Genomic DNA, 17,483 nt, shown 5'->3' with positions numbered 1-17,483 from the left:
GATTAAGGTTTGTTGTGGGCACTTAATCATTTTTAACTATGTGACAACAGTTGCCGCGAGACAACCACGTACTGCAATTTGCAATTTGTTTATTTTTATCGTGTAAAGTGTTTCACATTATTATTATTATTATTATTATTATTATTATTATTATTATAATAATAATAATATCATTATTATCATTAATACTTCTAAGTTTTGTCTTAATACTCTAATTTTGGGATCGTATAAAATATTTGAATATAATGTGTTTGTGATATTAAGGAAATATTGAAACGTGCATTATATAATCTTCTATAATACAAAATATATTTTAAAAAATTAATAACAATTTCTTATAAATTACTTTTAATAATAGAATTTGTAAATATTTCTTACCCAAAATTTTCAAAATAAAATTGATAAGAAATATATATTTTTTCAATATTAAAAATATTTTCTAAAGGACATTTCTTTCTGTACAATCATAATTTCTTCTTACATTTCATACACTTTAAAATTCTAATTTTATCTTCTTTTCATTTTCTATTTCATAATACACAATTCAAAAATATTCTAAAATACATAATTAAAATATAAAATTTGTATTCTAGATCGATAAAGTCTGAATTACAACATAAAAAATTGCATTATGAATTTTAGAATATAAATTTTATATTTCAAATTATAAAATCTAGAATATATTTTTCATTTACATTCCGAGTAGAATCTGAAATATAAATTTTATATTTTCAATTCTATAATATAGAATACAAATTTTAGATTTTAGATTTTGTAATTCAAAATACATTTTTATTTTATATTTTAAATTATACAATTAAAAATAAAAATTTTTTATTTTGAATTGTTTAATCTGAAATGTAAAATAAAAAAAACATATTCTATGTAATTTAGAATACAAAATAAAAGAAAACGATGTGAGGGATGGGTGAGAGGGATGTAAATGAAGAAGAATGAAACAAATATTAACGATGATTTTTCGTAGATATTTGAAGATAAAATTTAATATAGATAATTAATATCCAATAACATTTATTATTTACGGGTAACCAACAATAAATATTTTAATATTTATTTATAATCGGCACGGTGAGAATAAATGCGTATAGTTTAATCGGGTTTTAAAATTCAATAGAAAAAACAATTGACGTTTGACCGGAATTTGAAATCCTGTGTGGATTCTGAATTTTATACATGGCATATCACACATATAATAATAATTTATTTATTTAATATATATTTTGTAGGGTCAAATGTAAACGGCAACAAAAGTAAAGTTGGGGAACAGAAAGAAAACAATGGGGTACAGGAAGAAACCCTTAAATCTAAAGTTCTTCGTCGTATCATCACTCAACAATGAGTTTTACACGTATAATAATATACGGGTTTTTGTTTCTTGCACTCCCATAATTTATTCACGCACCTTCGACAATTTTAAAATGATACGTTACTCTTAATAAAAGTAGTTTTTGGATGATATCTTTTGGAAATTTTATTGAATAAGTTTTGCAAAAAATTTTGAAATATGATTTATTGAATTAAATTTTTTCAATATTTTGGAAAAAGCTTTTTAGATTCAGATTTCTGGAATAAATTTTCCACAATTTATATAATACCTTTTGAAACAAGTTTTACAAAATATGTTTTTTTGGAACAAACTTTCTGTACAGTAAAACAGGGCATTTTAGTCTTTTTCCTGTTTTGTAAATATAGATAGAAATGCAGTTAGTAATTTTGGAGTGTGGAAAGCAATAATCGAATTTAATTATTGAGGGTTCTGGAGTGTTGGTGGAGAAACATTGGGAAAATGTGTTTGAAAAAGACTTGTTCCAATTCAAACGTACAAGGAATTAATGAGACATTAAATGGAATGAGGACTTAGGAGAGTAAGTTTGCACTCACAGGAACAATGAAATTTTATCCAAAAACGTTTTTCTTTTATACCAATATTAGACATTTTCCTAATAGCAATAAAGGTTCGAAAAGATGAGCTAAACATAATAATTTGAATAACTTAATTTGTTTTGTAAAAGAAGAATTATAAAGGAAAACTACTAATTATAATTACAATTAAGTTTAAGGCTTGGTAAATTATTTTAAAATACAATATTATTTTTTATTCAATTTTAAAATTATTTATTAAAACATATGTGAAAGCTTGGAATTCTTTAAGTATACGGTGGTGGCCGTTGAGATGAGATCTATGCTTACACTCTACACCTTTCGTTTTTCAGTCTACCTGGTTCGCTTACAGGATGACAACACGTGTCTATCATTTTGTTAGTTTAGAAAACAAATATTTTTGAGTATTTACAAAACTCCATAAATAATATATTTTAACATTGAATAAATTATTCCAGAGTTACTTTTTCACAATATAAATTTAAATAAAAATTTAACAATAAGATATTAGTATTAATGAATTTAATTTCTAATCTTTAATAAGTTACATTATAAAATATAAATTTCAAAAAATTATTTTCTTTCAAAATAATTTTAATTTTATAAATTTATAAAATTAAATTTCAAACTTGGTAATTACTCTATTTTTACCATTGTTTTTTAGAAAAATATTTACATAAATATATAATTAATAAATCGAATATCACTTATTAACTATTGTAATACATGAATGGTGATTCATCTAACTCAATCTAATTCAATTAGATTGAATTGGCTTTCATTTATGAATGAATTAAAATGTATTAAACCCAAACTAACTCACTCTTACATGTATTTGATATCAGGTTTAATATAATTTGATACTCACTCTTATATTTATGTTTTGTGTTATAGACGAATTAAAACCTTAAATTATAATTAATAAATATGATATTTTTTAATTCAGTTGATACTTAAAAATGATAATTTCAATATTTTTTTTTTATTTTTCACTTAATCCAACCTATTAAAAATGAATTAGGTTTAACAGAATTTAATATAAAAAAAATCAATCCAACCCAACCTAATTTTTTTAAATAAATTAGATAATAAAATTGGTAAAATCCTACTCATCCAATTATCTATAAATATTTTAGTATCTAAATAAATTTTACTTAAAAATATCCACCTATTCTCACTTAGAGAATACAGTTTTCCGTCAAATCCCTGATTTAGGTTTACCTTTCCGTTATGTGTTGGGACAATTTTTTGTTATAATAGATGTTTATGGAAATTGCAGCGTGTAAGACAAGTAAAAGAGGGATCAAAGTTCAAACTACTTAAGAAATTTAAGTTAAATTTTAAAAAAATAATATTTACTTTCATATAAGTTTATTTACGAGACAAAATATTTGTTAATAGTTTTAATTTATATACAAGTCAATTTTAATTTATATAAAGAATTATTTTATTTTTTAAATAAAAAACTTATGGAGATATTTGTTTAAACCAATATTGTAAAGACTTAAAAAATATTTTAGAAGTGATAGTGGTTTAAAGATAATAAGACTTAATTATTTTAATATTAAAAAGTTTTAGTATAAATATAATTGTTATAAATAAGTTTCATTATTTTAAAACATATTATTTATCTAGATACTACTTTTCTAGAGTTTTCTGACTTCTTTTTAAAAGTTCTTCTCCTTTGCTTTATGATTGAAAAACCAAGACAATAAGTGAGCTCGCTAGTTGAATCATGTTCTGCAGAATTATACAGACTTGTTGATTGAGGGTGAGCTCGCTCTGTGAATCTGAAGTCAGAAGCTTAATGACTTGGGAGTCGTTGAGCGAGAATCCATTCGTTGAGAGGTTAGGGGCTTACTGACTTAGTAGTTGCTAGTCGAGTACTTACTCGCTCAACGAATCCAAAGTCATAAAGTTTTCTGAATTTGTAGTCGTTGGTTGAGAACACATCGTTGAGCAAATTTTAGAGGGATTTCCCTCTTAGAATCCTAGTGATACACTCGTTGGGCGAGCCATCGAGTCGTTGGACGAGTGGACATTTGTGCACTTTTCGCCTAGCGAGAAGATGATTTGCTGAGAAAGTGAATGAGAACCTAAGTAGTTGTTAGATGGTCGATTGTAGATGTTTTTTTATTTTATTTTTGTGAATGACTACTTAAGAAATGATTTGTACATGAGATGTAATTGAGATTTGCTGATACTAATTCAAGAATAATTAGCGATGAATTGTAATAGTGTATGCATCGATGTAGAAATTTAATTGGAAGTTATCCTGATCTAATAACTATTCAATTATCAAGTAGAGAAGAATGTGATATGTGATGAGAGAAACAAGAAGTCATCATTGAATTGATCCTGATTTGATTTCAATAGAGTTTATCTTTTATTAATTATGAACATCTAGTGAAGTTATCACATGGTTAGGATATAGAAAAAGGAAATGAAGTAAGAATTGAAAAAAAAATGTTAATGGTGTAGTTTTACTGAAAAATATTTGAGAGCAAATGTTTGCGGAATATACAACAAGTTTATTACTGTATATTTTAATTATTATGTGATATATATATATATATATATATATATATATATATATATATATTAAATTATTTATATTTTATTTTGAATTAAAAAATTCATTATAGTTGATTTTAAGAAAATAATTAATTATATTATACATTTAATTGTGCTGTATTTGTTTTAAGAGAATGAAATTATATTGTTAAAGAAATTATTAGTTATTTACTGTATTTAAATTTTTGGTTGGATGTTCGTTTGAAAGTATTGTTGTTGGTAGTGTGAAATTTTTGTTGATGTAAATACAAGTTATTGTTGTTCTAGTTAATATATATTAAATTGTTGTGGTTAATATATATCTATCTATATATATATAATAATAATAATAATAATAATAATTATAATGATTTTGTAAATAAATTACGTGTGAAACATATTATATTGTAAATGGAAATAAAAAAATATTGAAATTTAGAGAAGATGTATTTCAAATTTTAAAATTTTTTATATTATAAAACCTTATGTTAATTTATGTAATGAAAGCTATATTTTTATAAATTTAATTTTTGGATATATTTTGATTTATATAATTTTAAACAAAGTATTTTCAATTATATTTCATAATTAGTATTATTTTAGATAAACTTCTACAAGTATTATGTAGGTTTTAGTGGCTATATAACCATTTTTCCAAAGATATGTAGTTATTTATGTTTTTACATTAAAGAAAAATATTTGTTTTTAAATTATATAAATATAATAATATAACTTTATTTTCTATCCATGTAACATGTTATACACCTTTTTATTGATGTGGGAAAACAGTTAGCAACGAAAGTACGGAACTTTAGTTGTACTGCTGGAATTCAGCGTCAACAGCCAAGCCACGGCGCACTTTTCTCTCTGGCTCCCGCGTCACCGTTACTTCAACTTTATCTTCTCTTCGCAAATCCCAATGTCCCTTTTCCTTCTTTTTCATTTCTTTTTAACTTCCAAATCATAGTTATCGTGTTCCTCATGTAAACGACCACTTTTCTTTCTTCTCGCTAAGCCTTTTCCTTCTCTTCTTGGCTTAGCGGGAACATTTATCTGTTTCATATATTATCACCATTTCTTTTCATTTCATTCCATCAGCAATCCTACTTTACCACATTTGTTTTGACCCCTTTTTCTGTATCCAATCTGATCTGTGTTCTGCTTCCGGAGAATCGTCCCCCTGGAATCCAAGATTTGATTCAGAACCTTTTCTGTACCCAAAAGTTGTGTTCTTTTGCTTCTTTTTTATTCAACATCACTGATGGAATCATCCACAAATCGAATGTGCCGTTGTGATGTATGATCTTTCGGCTTACACAGTGCCCTTTTGTTGATATCACTCTTTGACTGGTTCCTTGTTAATTTTATCCATTTATCAACTGCGTGGGAGTTTTATGCAAAGTTAATTCCTTTGTACGCTTTTCTTTGGTGTAACAGACGTTCCGATTGTAAAAGCGTTGCCTTTCAGATTTACTTTTTGATGGTATCATAAAAAGGCCATATTGTACCGTCCAAACTCCTTTAGAGTACATAATCTCTTAAGGGTTTGGCTTTTGAGAAGAAAAGTATTTACTTTCATCGTTTTGGTCTAAGAATGGATCATATAAGTAACGAGGCTAGGGTTGACCCTTTCGCGATTGGCCCTTCTAGCATTCTTGGTAGGACTATTGCTTTCAGGGTTCTTTTCTGCAAATCTATGTTAAAATTGAAGCATCAGATACTTTTTGTGTTGTTGGATGTCTTCTATGGTTTTAGGAGATTTTGGGGACCCATTGTGTCATGGTTGCACCCAAGAAATCCACAGGGGATATTGGCAATGATGACAATAGTTGCTTTCTTGTTGAAACGCTACGCCAAAGTGAAGGTGAGGGCTGAAATGGTATATAGGAGGAAATTTTGGAGAAATATGATGAGATCTGCATTGACCTATGAGGAATGGGCTCATGCAGCCAAAATGCTTGATAGAGAGACACCAAAGATGAATGAATCAGACTTTTATGATGTGGAGCTGGTGAGTAACAAGCTTGAAGAGCTTCGCCATCGCAGGCAAGAGGGATCTCTTAGGGATATAATATTTTGTATGCGTGCAGATCTTGTTAGGAATCTTGGTAATATGTGTAACCCTGAACTCCACAAAGGTAGGCTTCAGATGCCAAGACTAATCAAGGAGTATATTGATGAGGTAACAACTCAGTTGAGAATGGTGTGCAACTCTGATTCGGAGGAGCTTGCATTGGAAGAAAAGGTTTCTTTCATGCATGAAACTAGACATGCATTTGGGAGGACAGCTTTATTGTTAAGTGGGGGTGCTTCCCTTGGAGCTTTTCATCTTGGAGTGGTTAAAACACTGGTAGAACACAAACTTTTGCCGAGGATAATTGCTGGTTCAAGTGTAGGATCCGTTATGTGCTCCATTGTTGCCACTAGGTCTTGGCCCGAGCTTCAGAACTTTTTTGAGGATTCACTGCACTCATTACAGTTTTTTGATCAAATAGGTGGGATTTTTACAGTTGTGAAGAGGGTTGCAACATTTGGTGCAGTTCATGAGATCAGACAATTGCAAGTGATGCTGAGGAATCTAACAAGCAATCTTACATTTCAAGAAGCTTATGATATGACAGGTCGAATTCTTGGGATTACAGTTTGTTCCCCAAGAAAGCATGAACCACCTAGATGTCTTAACTACTTGACTTCACCTCATGTTGTTATATGGAGTGCAGTCACTGCTTCTTGTGCCTTTCCTGGCCTTTTTGAGGCTCAGGAATTGATGGCAAAAAATAGAAGTGGAGAGATTGTTCCTTACCATCCTCCATTTAATTTGGGTCCTGAAAAGGGTTCTACTCCAGTGCGCCGTTGGAGGGATGGTAGCTTGGAGATGGATTTGCCTATGATGCAGTTGAAAGAGCTGTTCAACGTCAACCATTTTATAGTTAGTCAGGCCAATCCCCATATTACACCATTATTGAGATTGAAAGAGTTTATACGAGCTTATGGAGGTAGTTTTGCAGCTAAGGTATGTCCATGGGCTCCAACCTCTGTGAATGATAATACATACATAAATGTTCATGTGTTGGTTTATTTTGTTTGTTAACTGAACTTTTCACTTCTACATTTTCCCTTAACTCGGCCTCTGTTCCTTACTGAAATATAACAACTTAGATAAAACATTATGACATCAGTTGATTGTTATAACTAATCCAATGTGGTTTTCAATTCTGTAGCTTGCTCATCTAGTAGAGATGGAGGTGAAACATAGATGTGATCAAGTACTGGAACTTGGCTTTCCATTAGGTGGGCTTGCCAAGCTCTTTGCTCAAGACTGGGAGGGTGATGTAACAGTTGTTATGCCTGCAACTCTTTCTCAGGTATGTGCTCAAGAACAATTAAATGCACAACATCAAGTATTATTGAAAGTGGTTCAAAAATTTGTTTACAAATAATTTGATGGAGATTATTTAGAGATAAGACAATTTTATAGTATATAAATAGGTGCAAACTTCCCTTTACAAGTTAATTTTAAGGTTGAATTAGACTTAAAATTCATATCTGATCAGATATTGATTCATTTGAATAGTGATTAACTTTGGTGGATGTTGTTTTTTTCTCTCATCATGCTCCAGTACTTAAAGATCATACAAAACCCTTCTTATGTGGAACTTCAGAAGGCAACTAACCAAGGGAGAAGAGGCACTTGGGAGAAGCTTTCTGCCATAAAAGCAAACTGTGGAATTGAGCTTGCTCTTGATGAGTCTGTTGCAATTCTCAATCATACGAGGCGTCTGAAAAGAAGTGCCGAGAGAGCTGCTGCTGCTTCTCATGGTCTCCCCAACATGGGCAAATTCAGTGGTTCAAGAAGAATTCCCTCGTGGAATATCATAGCTCGAGAGAATTCTACAGGGTCCCTAGAAGATCTTTATGCAGAGGCTACTTCCTCATTGCATCATGGTGTTATGAGTCCCAGAGGAGCCACTGGTAAAATTTGGAAGTCCCATCGTAGCAATCATGAGGCAAGTGACAGTGAATCTGAAAGTGCTGACATGAATTCTTGGACCAGATCCGGTGGGCCTTTGATGAGAACTTCATCATCTGATATGTTCATTGATTTTGTCCAAAACTTAGAAGTTGACACTGAACTGAACAGAAGCAAGGTGACTCAGAGTAGCCCTCGTGATTTTCAGCATCACAGTTCAAGGCACACAACTGCTGATAAGTGCTTCGAGATCACAGAATATGATCAGAAAGAAAATGGCAACAGGGTTGCCATGAATGGATCTAACATATTGGTAACTGAAGGTGATCTTCTGCAGCCTGGAATGATCCACAATGGGATTGTGTTCAATGTTGTCAAGAAAGAAGACTTGACACCTTCAAACTGGAATCAGGATCATAGTACTTCTAACAATGAAGTGGTTGAATGTGTACAAATTGACTTTCCAGGGAAGGAGATAGATGCTTCTAGTTCAGCTTCTGAAAATGGTGATGAGGAATCCACAGTGTTAAGGTCTTTAACTGATAAACTAGAATATAATTCTACAGGTATGGATCAAAGTATTGCTGCTGACAGTTAACACCAAAGTATTGTTCATATTGCTGATAGAATCAGTATATCATCTAGGGTTTGGACAAACTTCTCCCCAAGTTCTTCTAAAGGAAAAGAAAAAAAAGGTTGAGATTCTCTTTAAGCTAAAATTAGCTTATGTATAGTAAAAAAATGCACATTCCGTGTGGTTTTTCACATGGGGAGACACGGGGAGGTTTGGTATCAATGGGTTATGAAAAGTTCGTATAAGAGATCTGAACACCATTTTTAATCCAAAATCTTAAAAAAATAGATTTATGGGTGGGTTCTTAAAAAAATAGATCTATGGGTGGGTTCTTCTGCTTATATAATAATCATCTTATTATTTTTATCTTACGTGAAACTTTGGAATTATATTGAATTTCTAACACATTCAGAAAAATAAGGAGAGAGTTTCCATAAATTAACTTATACATAAGCTAATCGTATGTATGGAAAAGTTCATCGCATTTTCTCTTTATTTTCACTTTTAGAAGTGCTTACGGGGAAACATGTTCCGTCATTCTCTGGTCAAGAATCTATGTATTGTTTGATCAATTGGAATGTTGACCAAAATGTGTGATGCAGATGAATAAGGAAGAGAAGTGGTTTCTATTTTCAGTTTTATTCAGTCCACAAATAGATTGAAATTTGTAGCTACCTTTTGTATAGATGAATGAAATCTACTCACTTTACACTACATCCCCTCTCTGCTGTTGCTCTGTCCTTTTTGGCTTATTTTATTGTGTTGGTTTTATAAAATGAGGTGGAATTGAGTTTAAATTTATTAGTATTATAAATCTCATGAATTATAGATATGATCATAAATAAGTGTGGTAGTAAGACCTTTAATAAACGTTAAGTAAAAACAAACAATAATTTTATCGTCAAACATGGTCGTTGTACAACATTATTTTACCAAACTTATATAAATTCTTCAATATTTTCAAAAAAAAACTACTTATAAAGTTGGGTGTACAATATGACTTATCAACACCTCCAACTAGTCCTTCGGCCAGGCGGTCCAAGAATAAGTGGCCGAACCGAAGGCAGCTTAAGAACAAGCGGCTGAAGGTTGTCCGCTATAGGCGGACTATCTAACAGGTTGTTAATGTGGTAATTTCTCCGGAGTGATTTTAGGGAGTCACAACCGAGCGTCTCCGAGGAAAAGCGGCCGAAGGCCACCCGCAACGACCAGTGGATCTGGCGATGAGCAACTGAAAATCACATTGACACCCTTTATCACTGGGTGTCAACAAGTACACAGTCGATCAGAGTGCGGACGCTCAACTACGTCAGTCAGGCAGCCAAAAAGATAACTTTGAGATAACATCTGGTTAAAATAAAACAAGTCATTAATCAAGTTTAAAAAGCAATTGGGTCGTAATTAAAAAAACCTTAATCATATACCCATATCAACAACTATAAATAGGGGTCCAAGGTAAATTGGTGAGAACTTTTACTTCGCATTTAGAACAACATTAATTGCATACCTCCGAACGAATTTGAACTGACTTAAGTATCGGTGCCTAATTGACAGGTACCCTGATCGTCTAGTCTACTGAACGAAGGATCGGCCCCAAAAGGAAGAAACGGTGACAAGAAGACGAAATGTTAAGTAGAAAAGACCAAGCGAATGTTTTAGATAGGTGCTCAGTCCCTATACTCGATATTTTGGTGCCCACCGTGTGGCCGAGCAATCGATATAAAGAAAAACCCTTATGGTAACCACAAGAAACATGACGAGCAACGTTGAAGGAAGATGAGCAACAGATGAACAGGCCGAAACTAGGGAAATGCTTAGGATGCTGCAATAACGGATGGATGAGATGTAGATGAATTATGAGGCCCAACTGTGTGTTTTACAAGAGGAAAATGCAACCCTTCAACAAAAAGATGGGAATCCTATCCCCTCGACCCCGACGATTCCGGACCCTACACGGTTGAGTCGTGCCCAACCAAGGATGGACAACGAGCATCAACAAAGTCGCCTCCAAACTCTTGGAGCCGACCACCCACAACCTCGCGAGTCGAGAAAACATTAGTCTCGAAGGGAACCCTGATCCCAATTGTAGTCGAAAGCTCTGGGGTCAGTCGGGGAAGACACCTGTCTTGGATGATGGTCCATGCTGAAGGTAATTTCCCCTTCACATCATTCATCCTTGAGATCCCGCTGCCTGATCGGTGGAAGATGCCGACCTTCGACAAGTACGATGGGACGACAAACGGATAATCATCTCCACACCTTCTCCAACCAGATGATGTTCCATGCCGTTAGCGATCCCATATAGTGTCGGGTTTTCTCCTCGTCGCTAACAAGAGAAGCTTTGGAATGGTTCTTCGAGCTGTCACCAAACAGTGTCGACTGTTTCGCCACACTGAAGGCTCATTTCAGCACACAATTTGCACTGCTCCGACCACTCACTCTCACTCAGGCAGCCCTGGTAAATGTCCGTCAGGGAGAGGATGAATCCCTAAGGAGTTACATGGATCGCTTCAACAGAATGTCGGTCAAGATTAAAGACTTAAGTGATGAGATCGCTAGACATCACTTCTCGTATGGCCTGCAGCCCGACGTTTTCGTTGACTAGATTAGCCGCAAACCACCTAAGACGATGGAAGAATTGCGGGAAAGAGCGACACAATTTACGCAAATGGAAGACATGCAAAATTTCATAGCCTAAAACAAAAAGCCCGAGCCGTCGATCGTCGTCGAGAAAAACACATCCAAATCGAGTAACAGACCACCGACTGGAAAGCCGATCGACCAAAAAGGTCCCAAGTTCACTAATTACACTCCATTTGTTGTCCCGAGGGCCAAAATACTACAAGAGGCATTCAATGTGGATTCCCTCCCTCCCCCTCGAAAGAAGCCACCACCCGTAGACGCCGACGGAAGTAAGCACTGCCTTTATCATCGCAACATCAGACATACTACAGAGGAATGTTACACTCTTCGTGACAAGATCGAGGAGCTCATCTGGTCAGGGCAATTAAAGAAGTATGTCAAATAGGAACGACTGAAGCGTAGTCCCGCCAGGAAGAGAAGCCTGGTACGATCCTCTTCCCAATCAAAGAGAACTGATTGATTAAGAAAGGAGCCTGATCGGAAGAGAGGGAACTCTTCAGCACGACGTGATCGTAGCAGGAGCAGGAGCAAGGAACGACCCCTTCGAGAGTACATCAACACCATATCAGGAGGATTCGTCGAAGGAGGATCTAGTTCCTTCGTTCGGATTAGGCACATTCGAACTCTCAAATCAGTCCATTTAGAGGAAAAGAATGCGCGAACGATGCTACCGATCACCTTCACTGACAAGGACTTCAAGGCGTCGGACCTAGATCATAATGATCTGATGGCCATATCCATCGAAGTCGTAGAATACGGGATAGGAAAAGTCTTGGTGGATCAGGGGAGCTTCGTTAACATCCTGTACTGGAAAACTTTTCAGAAGATGAATATTTCTGAAAACCTGATCATCCCATACAACGAGTAGATTGTCGGGTTCTTGGGCAAGCAGGTAGACATCAGAGGCTACCTGAACTTGTGAACCAAGATTGGATAAAGGCGCGATGGGCGAGAGGTAAGAGTGCATTACCTTTTGGTTGAGGCTAACACGTCTTACAATGTCTTGCTAGGGAGACCTTGTTTAAATGCTTTCGGAGCCATTGTCTCCACCCCACATCTAGCCATGAAGTTCCCAGCCGACAAGGGAGGAATTTGCACGGTCCACGCTGATCAACAAATTGCTAGAGAGTGCTATGCCGCCGGGCTCAAGATGGTCCCATACTCCCGACCGAGGAAGCACCATCGATAAAAGGTTGCGATGGCTGATCTTGACCCCTGAACAAATACTAAAGATTGCATGAACCCAAGGGAGAAACCAAAGACCTACCGATCGACAAGACGAAATAACAAGTGACAAAACTTGGCAGCCAACTCAGCCCCGAAGAGGAGAAGCTTGTCACCGATGTGATCTGCAAAAATAAGGACCTGTTTTCCTGGACAACTGCAGACATGCCCAACATTCACCTAGAGGCCATGTCCCATAAACTGGCAATCTTCAAAGAAGCCCGGACGGTGGCGCAAAAGAAAAGGAAGATGGGAGAGGAAAGAAGGCAAGTGGTGGAAAGCGAGGTCAAGAAACTCTTAGAAGCAGGATTCATCCGAGAGGTTAAGTACACAACGTGGTTAGCAAATATGGTGATGGTCAAGAAGTCGAGTGGAAAATGGAGAATGTGCACAGACTTCACGGATCTGAACAAGGCCTACCCCAAGGGTGCATATCCCTTGCCAAGCATCGATCGGCTGATCGATGGAGCATCTGACCATAAGGTGTTAAGCTTCCTCGACGCCTACTCGAGAGACAATCAAATCCCCATGTACGCCCCAGACAGGACAAAAACGACATTTATAACCGATCAGGTGAATTACTACTACGACGTTATACCGTTCGGTCTAAAAAACGTTGAGGCTACTTATCAATGCCTCATGGATAGAATCTTCTAAAATAAGATTGGATGAAGGATGGAGGTTTATGTCGACGACATGGTGGTAAAATCTCAAACGGTCGTAGAGCATGTGCAAGACCTCGAAGAGATATTTCACCAAGTGCGCAAGTACAACATGCGACTCAACCTTGACAAACTTTACATCCTTGGACGAAAGTTTTAACATCCTTAGTGAGGCCTTTCCAATACACAACGACCTTCAATCTTTTGAGGGTAACATCTCTTCCATTAACAGTTGATTCATGCAACCATTATAGTAAAGTCTTTCTTAACTCTTCATTTTTGCCTACCACCAACTTACCATTTCTTCTTAACTCCTCCCGCTTTCATTCAAAGTGCGTATGAGAGGCTGTATTATCCTTGATTTCTACAATTGTTTTCTGTATAGAATGGTCATTTTGCCACGATAATTTTATTTTCTGATGTAGGTTAGAATCGAGTTGATGAACCTACATAGGTTGACATACAATTGAATCTTCACAATCCATTCTAGAAAGAGTGTCTGCCACAACATTATCTCGTTCTGGCTTATATTCAATGTCAAAGTCAAATTCCAAGAGTTTGACAAGCCATTTTTGTTGGAAGGTAGTAGTTAATCGCTGATCCAAAATGTACTTAAGGCTCTTATGGTCAGTTCTAATAATGAACTTCTTAGGCAACAAGTAATGTCTCCATTTCTAAACTACAAATACCACTGCCAACAACTCCTTTTCATAAGTAGAAAGTTATGAGTGCTTCCACTATCAATGAGCACATGCAAGGGTTTCTTGCTAACATAACTAGTGATTCTCATAGTCTTAAAACTAGGCAAACCATTCATAGCATTCATAGAAATTACCAGGTCAACAGTGTCGTGCTCCACGATTTCCTCGGCAAGGGATGTACGTTTAAGGTTTATGTCATTTCCTCAACTTCCATAACATGAATTTGTAAATTTTTGGTGTTAGACCATGTTCCATAGTGAAGGTTTCATCACAAAAGTAACATAAACCCTTGGCACGTCATGCACTCATATAAGCTGGGGTAGAGCTGTCAAAATGGGTTGGAACCCGAGCCAACCTGGCTTATCACAAGTTCGGGCCGAGTTGGGTTAAATTTTTTTTACAAATTTCAATACAAGTTGATTTTTGACCCGGCTCACCTAGAACCCGGCTCACCTGGGTTGAACCCGTGGTGAGTCGGGTTGGCTCACCAACCCGCAAATAAATGGTCACACAGTGTTTTTTATTAAGTTGGATTTTGCATTTGGGTCATATTAGGTTGTTTTTTTTAGCCAACACATAGATAATTTGTATTTTTATGATTTTAGTTTGTATTTGGATTGTATTAAAATTTATTTAGATTTTAATTAGAATTATAATTTAGTTTTGACTAAAAAAAGTAAAAAAATTGTATTTTTTTTTAATTAAGTGAACTCGTGAGCCAATCTGTTTAACACACCAACTTGTAGTGGGTTGGGTTCGAATTTTTTGACTCGTTAATAAGTGAGTCGGGTTGGATTGACTTACTAAGTGATCAACCCGTGAGGGATTGAGTAAGACAGGCTGGGTTATCCATTTTGATAGCTCTAAGTTGGGGTAAGGCTTTTTGTAATTTGTGTTTGAGGTCTGAAAGTGTCAAATGACTTAGATGGGTTAGGCAGTATAGGAGGCATGTTGGCAGGGACATGTTTAAATGGTTTTGATGATGGGGTGGAATGGGTGCTGGATTCATCTAATTTTGCCAAGGAAAATGCTTTATGTATAGAAACCGAGTGGAACATGCATACCATCATTGAAGATCATGTTTTAGCCCTCCAAGGAAACAACTCAGTTAGTGTTCCTCCGGTAATCGACTCTTGTTGTCTTAGTTTCATTAATTCTGCCATAGGATCATCACATACCTCTCCAAATCCCAAGAGGGTAAATTGGGTAATCCGATGTTTTTAACATAAGCATTGTGCCATTGAAGTGCCCTACTGGCAAAAGGAACAATCGCCAACCGGACTTTGTAATCATCTGGTGTATTGTCAATAATACCTCCTCCGAAAGACATAATATGGTGTTATTAGGTGTGATATTGAGTATTTCTAAGGTGTAAGATTTGAAATTGAAATTGATTTCATTCGTATTGTACGCAATATGTGGTCTTGGTTGGTTTATTCATCAAGTGAGGAAGATTCAATAGTAACACATATTTATAATTTTAGAAATATAAAAAAGAAATATCATTTAAGGAAGATTTGTATTTTTTTTATAGAAATTATGCCTCCCATCAAAACAAAATATGTGAACAGTTTATTACTAAATATAATTCAATTGCTTGATGCTATATTTCATTTAATAATACAAGGGGTTTGGTTAAGGATAGAAAAAATATCATATATGAAGATATTGATGACTAAATTAATAACCAGTTAGTAAATGGATATCTGCAAACATTTTAATTACCTGCTCGTTGAAGGTATGGTTATTATTAGGAATGACAACGGGGCGGGGTGGGGACGGGTTTCGTTATCCCATACTCATCTCCGCATCAAAAATTCATCCCATTTCCATACCCAAACTCAACGGGTATTAAACTTTTGTCTCATCCCCATCCCCACCGGGTAACGGATATAATCTCGTACCCATACCCGTACCCGTGTTCTAACTAATATTAATTTTTATAAAAGAAAAAAAATTACGGTAAAGAAAACATAATATTATCAAATATTTAATATTAGGAGGATGATTGTTTCTTCCATATCAAATACTTTAAAATAAATTATAATTGTCTACATTTTAGATTAGAATACCAAATAAAATTTTATGAGAACTAAAACATTTATTAAATTTGTAAACTACAACATTGATGAACTTAGTTGATAAAATAAAAAAATATTTCAAAAAATATAAAAGGAAAACAAATATTCAAATTAAAATATATTTTAAATGTTTGTTTACTTTAATTATTTAAATTCTAATGAATCTCTTTTTTATACACTAATAAAAGTTATAATACGTCACTTGATCAAAATGACACAAAGAACAAATAATAAATATAATAATAAAATTTTGACATAGATTTTGTATCTTTTGAACTTCAATATATGTTGGATAGTGACAAAAAAATATTAATAGCAATTACATTAAATTTTTATATTGTAGTAAATAAAAGTTATTTATAAAATTAAAGTGAAAAAATTACAGTATGATTAATAATGAGTTATAAAATAACAAATAATTAGATAGAATATATCGAAATATTATTCTACATGATGAAAATAAACAATAAATAAAAATATTAAAAAACTAACAAATGTGTGTTTTAGAAATAATTTGACAAACTATTGAAAGAAATCGCACAAAGGAAATCAAATGTATAATTAATATATGATAAGATGAAAAATACCTTAGAGAACTAATTATTAAATTATGTTTGAAGTGGTTAAAATTAAATAGAAATATCATTAGTGACCAAAAAAATTGTCATCAAATTACAAATAAATTAATAATTAAATTGGTCACTAAATCAAGTACCGATTCGATCATTGAATAGGTCACTAATTTAATCACTAATTCAGACAATAAATCAACTACTACCACCAATGACGAAAAATAGCTACTGATATGGATTAATGACTAAATTAGTCACTATTTCATGTTTTTCTTGTAGTGAATTATCATATACTATTCATAAATATTATTATATATATATAATTTTAACCACTTCAAACATAATTTAAAGTGAAAAAATTACAGTATGATTAATAATGAGTTATAAAATAAAAATAATTAGATAGAATATATCGAAATATTATTCTACATGATGAAAATAAACAATAAATAAAAATATTAAAAAACTAACAAATGTGTGTTTTAGAAATAATTTGAGAGACTATTGAAAGAAATCGCACAAAGGAAATCAAATGTATAATTAAGATGTGATAAGATGAAAAATACCTTAGAAAACTAATTATTAAATTATGTTTGAAGTG

At 33.7% G+C, this 17,483-nt stretch overlaps 1 protein-coding gene across 1 annotated transcript; it reads left to right on the top strand.

The window, feature by feature from the left end:
- The first annotated feature begins 5,259 nt into the window (after positions 1 to 5,259).
- Positions 5,260 to 9,713, top strand: LOC114191510 (triacylglycerol lipase SDP1-like). The gene is made up of 3 exons (XM_028080712.1): positions 5,260 to 7,468; positions 7,677 to 7,820; positions 8,076 to 9,713. Exons 1-3 carry the CDS (start codon positions 6,050 to 6,052, stop codon positions 9,021 to 9,023), a joined length of 2,511 nt encoding a protein of 836 aa, XP_027936513.1. The 5' UTR covers positions 5,260 to 6,049; the 3' UTR covers positions 9,024 to 9,713.
- The last annotated feature ends 7,770 nt before the right edge of the window (positions 9,714 to 17,483 follow it).

The sequence above is a fragment of the Vigna unguiculata genome, chromosome 7 (genome assembly GCF_004118075.2).
Source record: "Vigna unguiculata cultivar IT97K-499-35 chromosome 7, ASM411807v1, whole genome shotgun sequence".
In the NCBI taxonomy this organism is placed as follows: domain Eukaryota; kingdom Viridiplantae; phylum Streptophyta; class Magnoliopsida; order Fabales; family Fabaceae; genus Vigna; species Vigna unguiculata.
This window is presented reverse-complemented; position numbering and strand designations above follow the sequence as displayed.